The sequence below is a fragment of the Scyliorhinus torazame genome, chromosome 24, assembly GCF_047496885.1.
Source record: "Scyliorhinus torazame isolate Kashiwa2021f chromosome 24, sScyTor2.1, whole genome shotgun sequence".
Classification (NCBI taxonomy): Eukaryota; Metazoa; Chordata; class Chondrichthyes; order Carcharhiniformes; family Scyliorhinidae; genus Scyliorhinus; species Scyliorhinus torazame.
Window position 1 is genome coordinate 15,118,029 of NC_092730.1, and position 15,908 is coordinate 15,133,936.

Sequence of the window (15,908 nt, forward strand, 5' to 3'; positions counted from 1 at the left end):
AAGCTCCCTCTACACTGTCCTCATCAAACACTCCCAGGACAGGTACAGCACGGGGTTAGATACAGAGTAAAGCTCCCTCTACACTGTCCCCATCAAACACTCCCAGGACAGGTACAGCACGGGGTTAGATACAGAGTAAAGCTCCCTCGACACTGTCCCCATGAAGCACTCCCAGGACAGGTACAGCACGGGGTTAGACACAGAGTAAAGCTCCCTCTACACTGTCCCCCATCAAACACTCCCAGGACAGGTACAGCACGGGGTTAGATACAGAGTAAAGCTCCCTCTACACTGTCCCCATCAAACACTCCCAGGACAGGTACAGCACGGGGTTAGACACAGAGTAAAGCTCCCTCTACACTGTCCCCCATCAAACACTCCCAGGACAGGTACAGCACGGGGTTAGATACAGAGTAAAGCTCCCTCTACACTGTCCCCATCAAACACTCCCAGGACAGGTACAGCACGGGGTTAGATACAGAGTAAAGCTCCCTCTACACTCTCCCCATCAAACACTCCCAGGACAGGCACAGCACGGGGTTAGATACAGAGTAAAGCTCCCTCTACACTGTCCACATCAAACACTCCCAGGACAGGTACAGCACGGGGTTAGATACAGAGTAAAGCTCCCTCTCCACTGTCCCCATCAAACACTCCCAGGACAGGTACAGCACGGGGTTAGATACAGAGTAAAGCTCCCTCTCCACTGTCCCCATCAAACACTCCCAGGACAGGTACAGCACGGGGTTAGATACAGAGTAAAGCTCCCTCTACACTGTCCCCCATCAAACACTCCCAGGACAGGGACAGCACGGGGTTAGATACAGAGTAAAGCTCCCTCTACACTGTCCCCATCAAACACTCCCAGGACAGGCACAGCACGGGGTTAGATACAGAGTAAAGCTCCCTCTACACTCTCCCCATCAAACACTCCCAGGACAGGCACAGCACGGGGTTAGATACAGAGTAAAGCTCCCTCTACACTGTCCACATCAAACACTCCCAGGACAGGTACAGCACGGGGTTAGATACAGAGTAAAGCTCCCTCTACACTGTCCCCATCAAACACTCCCAGGACAGGTACAGCACGGGTTTAGATACAGAGTAAAGCTCCCTCTACACTGTCCCCATCAAACACTCGCAGGACAGGTACAGCACAGGGTTAGATACAGAGTAAAGCTCCCTCTACACTGTCCCCCATCAAACACTCCCAGGACAGGGACAGCACGGGGTTAGATACAGAGTAAAGCTCCCTCTACACTGTCCCCATCAAACACTCACAGGACAGGCACAGCACGGGGTTAGATGCAGAGTAAAGCTCCCTCTACACTGTCCCCATCAAACACTTCCAGGACAGGTACAGCACGGGGTTAGATACAGAGTAAAGCTCCCTCTACACTGTCCCCATCAAACACTCCCAGGACAGGTACAGCACGGGGTGAGATACAGAGTAAAGCTCCCTCTACACTGTCCCCATCAAACACTCCCAGGACAGGTACAGCACGGGGTTAGATACAGAGTAAAGCTCCCTCTACACTGTCCCTATCAAACACTCCCAGGACAGGTACAGCACGGGGTTAGATACAGAGTAAAGCTCCCTCTACACTGTCCCCATCAAACACTCCCAGGACAGGTACATCACGGGTTAGATACAGAGTAAAGCTCCCTCTACACTGTCCCCATCAAACACTCCCAGGACAGGTACAGCACGGGGTTAGATACGGAGTAAAGCTCCCTCTACACTGTCCCCATCAAACACTCCCAGGATAGGTACAGCACGGGGTTAGATACAGAGTAAAGCTCCCTCTACACTGTCCCCCATCAAACACTCCCAGGACAGGTACAGCACGGGGTTAGATACAGAGTAAAGCTCCCTCTACACTGTCCCCATCAAACATTCCCAGGACAGGCACAGCACGGGGTTAGATACAGAGTAAAGCTCCCTCTACACTGTCCCCATCAAACACTCCCAGGACAGGTACAGCACGGGGTTAGATACAGAGTAAAGCTCCCTCTACACTCTCCCCATCAAACACTCCCAGGACAGGCACAGCACGGGGTTAGATACAGAGTAAAGCTCCCTCTACACTGTCCACATCAAACACTCCCAGGACAGGTACAGCACGGGGTTAGATACAGAGTAAAGCTCCCTCTCCACTGTCCCCATCAAACACTCCCAGGACAGGTACAGCATGGGGTTAGATACAGAGTAAAGCTCCCTCTCCACTGTCCCCATCAAACACTCCCAGGACAGGTACAGCACGGGGTTAGATACAGAGTAAAGCTCCCTCTACACTGTCCCCCATCAAACACTCCCAGGACAGGGACAGCACGGGGTTAGATACAGAGTAAAGCTCCCTCTACACTGTCCCCATCAAACACTCCCAGGACAGGCACAGCACGGGGTTAGATACAGAGTAAAGCTCCCTCTACACTCTCCCCATCAAACACTCCCAGGACAGGCACAGCACGGGGTTAGATACAGAGTAAAGCTCCCTCTACACTGTCCACATCAAACACTCCCAGGACAGGTACAGCACGGGGTTAGATACAGAGTAAAGCTCCCTCTACACTGTCCCCATCAAACACTCCCAGGACAGGTACAGCACGGGGTTAGATACAGAGTAAAGCTCCCTCTACACTGTCCCCATCAAACACTCCCAGGACAGGTACAGCACGGGGTTAGATACAGAGTAAAGCTCCCTCTACACTGTCCCCATCAAACACTCCCAGGACAGGTACAGCACGGGGTTAGATTCAGAGTTAAGCTCCCTCTACACTGTCCCCATCAAACACTCCCAGGACAGGTACAGCACGGGGTTAGATACAGAGTAAAGCTCCCTCTACACTGTCCCCATCAAACACTCCCAGGACAGGTACAGCACGGGGTTAGATACAGAGTAAAGCTCCCTCTACACTGTCCCCATCAAACACTCCCAGGACAGGTACAGCATGGGGTTAGATACAGAGTTAAGCTCCCTCTACACTGTCCCCCATCAAACACTCCCAGGACAGGTACAGCACGGGGTTAGATACAGAGTAAAGCTCCCTCGACACTGTCCCCATGAAGCACTCCCAGGACAGGTACAGCACGGGGTTAGACACAGAGTAAAGCTCCCTCTACACTGTCCCCCATCAAACACTCCCAGGACAGGTACAGCACGGGGTTAGATACAGAGTAAAGCTCCCTCTACACTGTCCCCATCAAACACTCCCAGGACAGGTACAGCACGGGGTTAGACACAGAGTAAAGCTCCCTCTACACTGTCCCCCATCAAACACTCCCAGGACAGGTACAGCACGGGGTTAGATACAGAGTAAAGCTCCCTCTACACTGTCCCCATCAAACACTCCCAGGACAGGTACAGCACGGGGTTAGATACAGAGTAAAGCTCCCTCTACACTCTCCCCATCAAACACTCCCAGGACAGGCACAGCACGGGGTTAGATACAGAGTATAGCTCCCTCTACACTGTCCACATCAAACACTCCCAGGACAGGTACAGCACGGGGTTAGATACAGAGTAAAGCTCCCTCTCCACTGTCCCCATCAAACACTCCCAGTACAGGTACAGCACGGGGTTAGATACAGAGTAAAGCTCCCTCTCCACTGTCCCCATCAAACACTCCCAGGACAGGTACAGCACGGGGTTAGATACAGAGTAAAGCTCCCTCTACACTGTCCCCCATCAAACACTCCCAGGACAGGGACAGCACGGGGTTAGATACAGAGTAAAGCTCCCTCTACACTGTCCCCATCAAACACTCCCAGGACAGGCACAGCACGGGGTTAGATACAGAGTAAAGCTCCCTCTACACTCTCCCCATCAAACACTCCCAGGACAGGCACAGCACGGGGTTAGATACAGAGTAAAGCTCCCTCTACACTGTCCACATCAAACACTCCCAGGACAGGTACAGCACGGGGTTAGATACAGAGTAAAGCTCCCTCTACACTGTCCCCATCAAACACTCCCAGGACAGGTACAGCACGGGTTTAGATACAGAGTAAAGCTCCCTCTACACTGTCCCCATCAAACACTCGCAGGACAGGTACAGCACAGGGTTAGATACAGAGTAAAGCTCCCTCTACACTGTCCCCCATCAAACACTCCCAGGACAGGGACAGCACGGGGTTAGATACAGAGTAAAGCTCCCTCTACACTGTCCCCATCAAACACTCACAGGACAGGCACAGCACGGGGTTAGATGCAGAGTAAAGCTCCCTCTACACTGTCCCCATCAAACACTTCCAGGACAGGTACAGCACGGGGTTAGATACAGAGTAAAGCTCCCTCTACACTGTCCCCATCAAACACTCCCAGGACAGGTACAGCACGGGGTGAGATACAGAGTAAAGCTCCCTCTACACTGTCCCCATCAAACACTCCCAGGACAGGTACAGCACGGGGTTAGATACAGAGTAAAGCTCCCTCTACACTGTCCCTATCAAACACTCCCAGGACAGGTACAGCACGGGGTTAGATACAGAGTAAAGCTCCCTCTACACTGTCCCCATCAAACACTCCCAGGACAGGTACATCACGGGTTAGATACAGAGTAAAGCTCCCTCTACACTGTCCCCATCAAACACTCCCAGGACAGGTACAGCACGGGGTTAGATACGGAGTAAAGCTCCCTCTACACTGTCCCCATCAAACACTCCCAGGATAGGTACAGCACGGGGTTAGATACAGAGTAAAGCTCCCTCTACACTGTCCCCCATCAAACACTCCCAGGACAGGTACAGCACGGGGTTAGATACAGAGTAAAGCTCCCTCTACACTGTCCCCATCAAACATTCCCAGGACAGGCACAGCACGGGGTTAGATACAGAGTAAAGCTCCCTCTACACTGTCCCCATCAAACACTCCCAGGACAGGTACAGCACGGGGTTAGATACAGAGTAAAGCTCCCTCTACACTCTCCCCATCAAACACTCCCAGGACAGGCACAGCACGGGGTTAGATACAGAGTAAAGCTCCCTCTACACTGTCCACATCAAACACTCCCAGGACAGGTACAGCACGGGGTTAGATACAGAGTAAAGCTCCCTCTCCACTGTCCCCATCAAACACTCCCAGGACAGGTACAGCATGGGGTTAGATACAGAGTAAAGCTCCCTCTCCACTGTCCCCATCAAACACTCCCAGGACAGGTACAGCACGGGGTTAGATACAGAGTAAAGCTCCCTCTACACTGTCCCCCATCAAACACTCCCAGGACAGGGACAGCACGGGGTTAGATACAGAGTAAAGCTCCCTCTACACTGTCCCCATCAAACACTCCCAGGACAGGCACAGCACGGGGTTAGATACAGAGTAAAGCTCCCTCTACACTCTCCCCATCAAACACTCCCAGGACAGGCACAGCACGGGGTTAGATACAGAGTAAAGCTCCCTCTACACTGTCCACATCAAACACTCCCAGGACAGGTACAGCACGGGGTTAGATACAGAGTAAAGCTCCCTCTACACTGTCCCCATCAAACACTCCCAGGACAGGTACAGCACGGGGTTAGATACAGAGTAAAGCTCCCTCTACACTGTCCCCATCAAACACTCCCAGGACAGGTACAGCACGGGGTTAGATACAGAGTAAAGCTCCCTCTACACTGTCCCCATCAAACACTCCCAGGACAGGTAACGGGGTTAGATACAGAGTTAAGCTCCCTCTACACTGTCCCCATCAAACACTCCCAGGACAGGTACAGCACGGGGTTAGATACAGAGTAAAGCTCCCTCTACACTGTCCCCATCAAACACTCCCAGGACAGGTACAGCACGGGGTTAGATACAGAGTAAAGCTCCCTCTACACTGTCCCCATCAAACACTCCCAGGACAGGTACAGCATGGGGTTAGATACAGAGTTAAGCTCCCTCTACACTGTCCCCCATCAAACACTCCCAGGACAGGGACAGCACGGGGTGAGATACAGAGTAAAGCTCCCTCTACACTGTCCCCATCAAACACTCCCAGGACAGGTACAGCACGGGGTTAGATACAGAGTAAAGCTCCCTCTGCACTGTCCCTATCAAACACGCCCAGGACAGGTACAGCACGGGGTTAGATACAGAGTAACGCTCCCTTTACACTGTCCCCATCAAACACTCCCAGGACAGGAATAGCACAGGGCTAGATACAGAGTAAAGCTCCCTCTACACTGTCCCCATCAAACACTCCCAGGACAGGTACAGCACGGGGTTAGATAGAGAGCTCCTTAACCACTGCGTCCTCCTCTGCATTGCCTACAGTTGAGGCCTGACGATCAGGACGAAGCCTTACCTGGTTCTGATTCTCTGGAGGTCTTTTTATCACTCAGGCCCCCTGACTCGGTGTTGCTGCGCTGTCGGAAGGCAGGGAGGCTGAATGGTGGCTGGTTCCTTCCCTCTGGTGAATGTTTCGACTGAAGGAAAGAACGAGACACTTATTGGAAAGGAGAGAATGGCCCCGTTGACAATCATAGCGGACACACTCGCGGGGGGGGGGGGCGATTCTCCGACGCCCCGCCGGGGGGAGGGGACACCGGCTGCCACGCCGGGGCCGCCACGGTGGCCTGGCCCGCGACCGGGGCCCACCGACCTGCGGGCGGGCCTGTGCCGTGGGGGCACTCTTTCCTTCCGCGCCGGCCCCTGTGGAACTCCGCCATGGCTGGCGCGGAGAAGAGACGCCCCCGCACAATGCGCCAGAACACGCTGGCGGCTGCGCGCATGTGCGAGGTCCGGCCCGTCCTTCGGCACAGGCACGGACTCGCCAACCCCCTCCGCCGTCCAGCGAGCCCCCCGAGACAGGTGAGAATTCCTCACCTTGGGGGGCCCATTGACGCCGGAGTCGTTGCCGTCGATTTTCCCGCGGTGTGGGGGACTTAGGCCCCGGAAGGGGAGAATCCCGGCCTCTGACTCTCACTGGGGTACGGGTTCCACACACACTGACTCTCACTGGGGTACGGGTCCCACACACACTGACTCTCACTGGGGTACGGGTTCCACACACACTGACTCTCACTGGGGTATGGGTCCCACACACACTGACTCTCACTGGGGTACGGGACCCACACACACTGACTCTCACTGGGGTACGGGGTCCCACACACACTGACTCTCACTGGGGTACGGTCCCACACACACTGGACTCTCACTGGGGTACGGGTCCCACACACACTGACTCTCACTGGGGTACGGGTCCCACACACACTGACTCTCACTGGGGTACGGGTCCCACACACACTGACTCTCACTGGGGTACGGTCCCACACACACTGACTCTCACTGGGGTACGGGTCCCACACACACTGACTCTCACTGGGGTACGGGACCCACACACACTGACTCTCACTGGGGTACGGGTCCCACACACACTGACTCTCACTGGGGTACGGGTCCGAACACACACTGACTCTCACTGGGGTACGGGTCCCACACACACTGACTCTCACTGGGGTACGGGACCCACACACACTGACTCTCACTGGGGTACCGGTCCCTCACACACTGACTCTCACTGGGGTACGGGTCCACACACACTGACTCTCACTGGGGAACGGGTTCCACACACACACTGACTCTCACTGGGGGTACGGGTCCCACACACACTGACTCTCACTGGGGTATGGGTCCCACACACACTGACTCTCACTGGGGTACGGGTCCCACACACACTGACTCTCACTGGGGTACGGGTCCCACACACACTGACTCTCACTGGATACGGGTCCCACACACACTGACTCTCACTGGGGTACGGTCCCACACACACTGACTCTCACTGGGGTACGGGTCCCACACACACTGACTCTCACTGGGGTACGGGTCCCACACACACTGACTCTCACTGGGGTAGGGTCCCACACACACGGACTCTCACTGGGGTACGGGTCCCACACACACTGACTCTCACTGGGGTACGGGTCACACACACACTGACTCTCACTGGGGTACGGGTCCCACACACACTGACTCTCACTGGGGTACGGGTTCCACACACACTGACTCTCACTGGGGTACGGGTCCCACACACACTGACTCTCACTAGGGTACAGGTCCCACACACACTGACTCTCACTGGGGAACGGGTCCCATACACACTGACTTTAATCTGAAACTCCAGCTCCAATCCCTACAAGCCTCCCTATCTCTGTAACCTCCTCCAGCCCTTACAACCCTCCCTATCTCTGTAATCTCCAGCCCCAACAACCCTCCCTTTCTCTGTAACCTCCTCCAGCCCCTACAACCCTCCTATCTCTAACCTCCTCCAGCCCCTACAACCATTCCTATCTGTAACCTCCTCCAGTCCCTGCAACCCTCCCTATCTCTGTAACCTCCTCCAGCCCCTACAACCTTCCCTATCTCTGTAACCTCCTCCAGCCCCCACAACCCTCCTTATCTCTGTAACCTCCTCCAGTCCCTACAACCCTCCCTATCTCTGTAACCTCCTCCAGCTCCTACAACCCTCCCTATCTCTGTAACCTCCTCCAGCCCTTGCAACCCTCCCTATCTCTGTAACCTCCTCCAGCCCCGACAACTCTCCCTATCTCTGTAACCTCCTCCAGCCCCGACAACCCTCCCTATCTCTGTAACCTCCTCCTGTCCCTCCAACCCTCCCTATCTCTGTAACCTCCTCCAGCCCCTACAACCTTCCCTATCTCTGTAACCTCCTCCAGCCCCTACTACCCTCCCTATCTCTGTAACCTCCTCCTGTCCCTACAACCCTCCCTATCTCTGTAACCTCCTCCAGCTCCTACAATCCTCCGAGATCTCTGCACTCCTCCAATTCCGGCCCCTTGAACATCCCCCCATTTCCAATGCTACACAGTTGGCGGACATGTTTTCATCTGCCTGGGGGTGGGGGGGGGGGGGGGGGGGGGGGGGGTGGGGGGAGGCTCTCCAGCTCTGGATTCCCTCCCTAAACCTCTCCGCCTCCCTCTCTCTCTTCCTTTATCATAGAATTTACAGTGCAGAAGGAGGCCATTCGGCCCGTCGAGTCTGCACCGGCTCTTGGAAAGTGCACCCTACCCAAGGTCAACACCTCCACCCTATCCCCATAACCCAGTAACCCCACCCAACACTAAGGGCAATTTTGGACACTATGGGCAATTTATCACGGCAAATCCACCTAACCTGCACATCTTTGGACTGTGGGAGGAAACCGGAGCACCCGGAGGAAACCCACGCACACACGGGGAGAACGTGCAGACTCCGCACAGACAGTGACCCAAGCCGGGAATCGAACCTGGGACCCTGGAGCTGTGAAGCAATTGTGCTACCCACAATGCTACCGTGCTGCCCTAACCTGCTTTAAGACCGATCCTTTTCCCGAGCTTTTGGTGGTCTGTCCCTCATACCTCCTGATGGGATTTGAAATCAAATTCCATCCTTCGGAGCAAGGTTGGGGCATTTTATGCTGCTCACGATGCTCCATAAATTCAAGTTGTCGGGACGAACGAAGCCCCCTCCAGGAACGTGAGCGGGAAATGTGCGTCAGCGCCCCCAGTATCAAACCCACCTTGTCTCGATTCCCCCCCCCCCCCTGCCAATGGCCAATCCCCAACCCCCGCCGCCCCCCCCCCCCCCCCCCCGACCATCACTCCATCCGCCTTCCTCATTCCCCTCCCCCACCTCCCTCCCCTTCCCCGATGGGACACTGACCGGGGGAGGGTCTCGGACGTCCTGTATGCCCGGGCCCGGACCCACGTGCACCAAGTGGCTGAAGTTGGACGGGTTGGAGATTAACTTGGACCTCCTGTGTGGGTTTTTCAGCATCTCCCTGTGCAAGACGAGCAAAAAGCAGATTTAGTGATTGGGCGAACAGGGGAGGGGGTTACGAATCCCGCCCTCTAAGATGGACGCAGACCATGAAGGGTCTTCATACATATTTTTAAAAATTCCAATTGCCATGGGAGTGTCCCATTAAGAAATTTGTCCCATTTGTCTTATCACATGGCTTCAGTGATGTCATTGTGTGGGTGGAGCTGGGCCGTGGCTCTGTGAGGTTTTACTTTCGCTTCTGAGTTTGGGCCGGGTTTTGAACTGCGCGGCTTGAAAGAAATGTTTCTCTATCTTAATATTAAAAGCTGTTTCCTGACAGCTTGGTAACTTAAAAGAGAGATAAGTGCTTTCTTTAAGGAATTAAAATCTGCTGTTTGAAAAGGGGAACAGAGTATCAATAACAAGTCTTATACCAGTAAGAGTGCCGTGTGCTGGGCACACCTTTGAAATGGGATTTTTGGGTTTACTTGGATTTTGTCATTGAATTGGAACAGTTAAGGGGGGATTCATTAAGGGTTATACATAGAGTACTGCAGCTGTGTGGGGTCTTTTTATGTCTGTAGTTGATACAAATTCTTACTGTGTGTGTTTATACAAAGTGCTAACTAAATTTGTAGAATAAAGTTTGTTTTTTTGATTAAAAAGCACTTAAGACCTCGGTTAAATAACACCCGAAAGGTAGGCCCATCGTAACTAAAATCGATAAACAGTTATGGGTCAGGTGAACTCCACGATATACTTTGGAGTTTACTAAACCCTGGCCCATAACACAATTAAGGGGCAATTTAGCGTGGCCAATCCACCTACCCTGCGCATCTTTGGGTTGTGGGGGCGAGACCCACGCAGACACGTGGAGAATGTGCAAACTCCACACGGACGGGGCCGGGATCGAACCCGGGTCCTCGGCGCCAGCAGTGCGAGCCGCCGCGCCCCCCGTCACAAAGGACAAAGAAAAGTACAGCACAGGAACAGGCCCTTCGGCCCTCCAGGCCCGTGGTGCCCGACTGAACTACCACCTTCTGCACGCTCGATTTCTGTTGTTTTCAGTTAACGTCTGACGGCTGGAGAGACTCAAACACGCTTCGATGTCTCGAGAATGTGATGTCCCTGAACCTGGAGGTCCGACCAGCTTCAGCGAGATCCCGTTGAAGGCGGGGGGGGGGGGGGGGGGGGGGGAGGCGAGGCCAGGCGGGAGGGGTGGGGTGGATGCCTTGGTTACTGGTTTAGCACAGGGCTAAAATCGCCGGCTTTGAAAGCAGACCAAGGCAGGCCAGCAGCACGGTTCGATTCCCGTACCAGCCTCTCCGAACAGGCGCCGGAAAATGGCGACTAGGGGCTTTTCACAGTCACTTCCATTTGAAGCCTATTTGTGACAATAAGCGATTTTCATTACAGGGAGCGCCGTCCCCTCAGACAGCATCTCTGCAGTGGGTATCCAAGCCCACATAGTTCTCACTGCAAATTACCCAGCGAGGTACACCTGACATCGGTAGGCCCCAGGAGGCAGCGGAACGAGTTCCACACACCAGGAAACAATCGGTGCGGGAGTGCTCGCCTCCGGGAGCTTGGCGAGGCGGGGTGGGATTGCGGCAGAGATGTTGGAAGAAAACATCAGCCCCCCCCCCCCTCCATTTACCTCCACTGGTGCACCCGATCCTCCTCAGAGATTCGGAAAGTGAAACGCTTCTTGTTTTTCGTCCGGAACATCTGCCGGCGACTGTTATCCGTTGTCTCGGGGACGTTGAAATCGTCCGTCGCTAGTCCCGGGGAAAGAAGGGGGATGGTCAAACGTCGATTCGGGCAGAGGGAAGGAGGGCCTCTTGCGCGCAGAGGGAGGCGGCCTACACTGAGCGAACGCAGCAGAGAAGAGACCCCCCGTCAACATTGAAGGATGGGAATGAACGACACGGGGCAGGAGGCCATTTTAACCCATCATCGTCTCCGTGCTGGTTGGCAACGAGCAACGCAGGCGTGTCCCGCTCTCCTGCGTAACTGAGTAACTGAAAGCATGGCTTGTGTCTTCTTAGCCAACTCTTTTTTTTTTGTTAAATTTAGAGTACCCATTTCATATTTTCCAATTAAGGGGCAATTTAGCGCGGCCAATCCACCTACCCTGCACATCTTTGGGTTGTGGGGGCGAAACCCTCGCAGACACGGGGAGAATGTGCAAACTCCACACGGACGGTGACCCAGAGCCGGGGTCGAACCTGGGACCTCGGCGCCGTGAGGCAGCAGGGCTAACCACTGTGCCACCCTGCTGCCCCTCAACCAACTCGCTGAATCATCACTCCAAGATCCGTCTGATCAATATCCTCCCATTGATTGCAAATTCCCCCTTTCCTTGTTGCAACTTCCATAATTAATTCCTCCACATTTCTCCGGGTTGAACTCTATCTTTCCACTTTTCTGCCAAGCTGATCATCCCTATCCTCCTGCAGGTTAAACCTTCTTCCTCACCGTTAACCACACAAGCAGTTTTTGTACCGTCGAACCACCGATTAGTTGGGGTCTGGAGAAAACAGGGATGATGGGACACTGCTCGTATGCTTGACAAACATCACCTTCTCCCCCACTCCCTGTGGGAGCAGGTCCCACATTCTCCCCACTCCCTGTGGGAGCGAGTCCCACATTCTCCCCACTCCCTGTGGGAGCGAGTTCCACATTCTCCCCACTCCCAGTGGGAGCGAGTCCCACATTCTCCCCACTCCCTGTGAGAGCGAGTCCCACATTCTCCCCACTCCCCGTGGGAGCGAGTCTCACATTCTCCCCCACTCCCTGTGGGAGTGAGTCCCACATTCTCCCCCACTCCCTGTGGGAGCGAGTCCCACATTCTCCCCCCACTCCCCGTGGGAGCGAGTCCCACATTCTCCCCCACTCCCTATGGGGAGCGAGTCCCACATTCTCCCCCACTCCCTGTGGGAGCGAGTCCCACATTCTCCCCACTCCCTGTGGGAGCGAGTCCCACATTCTCCCCACTCCCTGTGGGAGCGAGTCCCACATTCTCCCCACTCCCTGTGGGAGCGAGTCCCACATTCTCCCCACTCCCCGCGGGAGCGAGTCCCACATTCTCCCCACTCCCTGTGGGAGCGAGTCCCACATTCTCCCCCACTCCCTGTGGGAGCGAGTCCCACATTCTCCCCACTCCCCCGCGGGAGCGAGTCCCACATTCTCCCCACTCCCTGTGGATAAAGAAGTGCTTTCTGAATCCCCCATTGGATTTCTGGGTGACACTCTCACATTGGCAGGGAAGGCATCGGAGGGTGAGGTATAGGGAGAGCAATGAAAGAGAGAAAGAGCGAGGGAATGACAGCCACGCAGCTGAACGAGAGAGGAAGTCGGAAGGGGTGAGCGAATGAGTGAGAAAGTGACGGGGGAGTGGGGGGGGGGGGGGGGGTGGGGAAGAGGTGAACGAGCAGAAGGGAGAAGAGTGCAGGAGAAGAGAGGGAGAGAGTTGACCTGTCTATCCAGCTTAGACAAGGAACCTCATGCGAATGGGTTCGGCAGTGTCCGACAGCAAAAAGATTCCACGCGGACTCTGACCTGCTTCCTTGCTCCGGAGGTAGATTAACCGGAAAGGTTCGCTCGCAAAGAGATTCAGCGACCCATCTGGGCCCAGGGGGCGAACCTGCAAATTTTAAGGCGAGGCGTTAATTCAGGGCAGCGTCTAACCGGGGGGGGGGGGGGGGGGGGGGCAGCCCGTCACTAACCTCAGGCCCAGGCCGCCCACCAACGGGCCCACCCACTGGAGGCCAGCTTGGTAGCTCCGGGGTCGGAGACTACACCCTCCTTCCTTTTTCGATACGTTGGTGAAGCGTGGCGGGCCGTGCCCGCATTCATCGCAGATCCCCGATTGCCCTTGAGGGGGCGGTGGAGAGTCAACCACATTGCGGTGTGGGTCTGGCGTTGCGGGTAGGCCCAGACTGGGTAAGCGCGTCAGAGTTCCTTCCCGAAATAGAATCGCAGAAGGAGGCCATTCGGCCCGTCGCGTCTGCACCGGCCCTCTGACAGAGCACCCTTTTAAAAAAATTAATTTAGAGTACCCAATTCTCTTTTTTCTTCCCCCCCCCCCCCCCCCCCCCACAACTGAGGGGCAATTGAGCCTGGCCAATCCACCTACCCTGCAGGTCTTTGGGATGTTGGGGTTGTGGTAGGCTATATTAGGGGTATCGCGGTACCTTGGTGGGATGTACCTTGTACTGTAGTATGAGTGGGTCCGCCCAGCAGGCGGAGCATAAGAGTCTGTGTTTCACCCACAGCAGTCATTCTGTAGCGGAGCTGCTGGGGTAACTACTTGTTCATTAAAGCCTTCAATTGGACTGCAATCTCGCTTCAGTGCTGATTGAGCGTGGGGGGGTGAGACCCACGCAGACACGGGGAGAATGTGCAAACTCCACACGGACAGCGACCCTCGGGCGCCGTCAGGCAGCAGTGCTAACCACTGCGCCGCCAGGCCGCCCACTGAAGGAGCACCCTCAGCCCAGGCCCACAACCCCACCTAACCCCGGACACGAAGGGGGCAATTTAGCACGGCCAATCCACTCAAGCTGCACATCTTTGGACTGTGGGAGGAAACCGGAGCACCCGGAGGAAACCCGCGCAGGCACGGGGAGGACGTGCAGACTCCGCAGTCTCCCGAGGCCGGGACTGAACCCGGGTCCCTGGCGGTGCGAGGCAGCGGAGCTAACCCCCAACCCCACCCCCCCCCCCCCCTCCCCCACCTTGTATCGCAGTCTCTGTCTGCTTACCTTCTTCATGGGTATGGTCTGAACCCACTCAGCCTTCCTGACGTCAAACACATTCACTGCATTCTCGCTGTACACCGTCAGGTGTGGCCCGCGACAAGCTGCAGGGAACAAACGGAACAGTTACTACCTCCGCAAACGCCGCCCTCCTTGCCCAGTGATACCCCCCCCCCCCCCCCCCCCCGCTCAACCCCGCTCCCTGGGATTGGGGAGTAAGAATCCGCCAGGCTTCCTGGTGCACAGTACGAGAGGGAAAGCAGCTGTGTTCCCCTCCCCAGTTGCCCACTGGGCGAGAGGGAGCTTAACGTGGAGCTAAACAGGCATTTACATCAAAGCCGTATGATAGGATCGGGCCGTTCGGCCCGTCTCCTCCCTGGTGATTGTTCTCCACCCGTACCTGCTCCCAACCACACCTCCAGCTTCCCGCCGACACTCTTTCCTTCCATCCCTCCCTCTCCCTCCTGCGTATCGACACTATTCACCTCGAGCTTTCCCCATGGGAGCGAGTTCCACATTCTCCCCCACTCTCTGTGGGAGCGAGTCCCACATTCTCCCCCACTCCCTGTGGGAGCGAGTCCCACATTCTCCCCCACTCTCTGTGGGAGCGAGTCCCACATTCTCCCCCACTCCCTGTGGGAGCGAGTTTCACATTCTCCCCCACTCCCTGTGGGAGCGAGTCCCACATTCCCCCCCACTCCCTGTGGGAGCGAGTCCCACATTCCCCCCCACTCCCTGTGGGAGCGAGTCCCACATTCTCCCCACTCCCTGTGGGAGCGAGTTCCACATTCTCCCCCACTCCCTGTGGGAGCGAGTCCCACATTCCCCCCCACTCCCTGTGGGAGCAAGTCCCACATTCTCCCCCACTCCCCGTGGGAGCGAGTCCCACATTCTCCCCCACTCCCTGCGAGAGCGAGTCCCACATTCTCCCCACTCGCCGTGGGAGCGAGTCCCACATTCTCCCCACTCCCCGTGGCAGCGAGTCCCACATTCTCCCCCACTCCCCGCGGGAGCGAGTCCCACATTCTCCCCCACTCCCCGCGGGAGCGAGTCCCACATTCCCCCCCACTCCCTGTGGGAGCGAGTCCCACATTACCCCCCACTCCCCGCGGGAGCGAGTCCCACATTCTCCCCACTCCCCGTGGGAGCGAGTCCCACATTCCCCCCCCACTCCCCGTGGGAACGAGTCCCACATTCTCCCCCACTCCCTGTGGGAGCGAGTCCCACATTCTCCCCCACTCCCCGTGGGAGCGAGTCCCACATTCCCCCCCACTCCCCGTGGGAGCGAGTCCCACATTCCCCCCCACTCCCCGCGGGAGCGAGTCCCACATTCTCCCCACTCCCTGTGAGAGCGAGTCCCACATACTCCCCCACTCCCTGTGGGAGCGAGTCCCACATTCTCCCC

At 56.1% G+C, this 15,908-nt stretch overlaps 1 protein-coding gene across 1 annotated transcript in view; it reads right to left on the reverse strand.

The window, feature by feature from the left end:
* LOC140399913 (serine/threonine-protein kinase MRCK alpha-like) overlaps positions 1 to 15,908 on the reverse strand; it is a 188,159-nt gene that overhangs the window by 4,376 nt on the left and 167,875 nt on the right. The window contains 5 exon segments of the mRNA XM_072489393.1: positions 6,286 to 6,406; positions 9,645 to 9,762; positions 11,401 to 11,521; positions 13,305 to 13,389; positions 14,510 to 14,607. Of these exon segments, the coding sequence (XP_072345494.1) occupies positions 6,286 to 6,406; positions 9,645 to 9,762; positions 11,401 to 11,521; positions 13,305 to 13,389; positions 14,510 to 14,607 (543 nt within the window).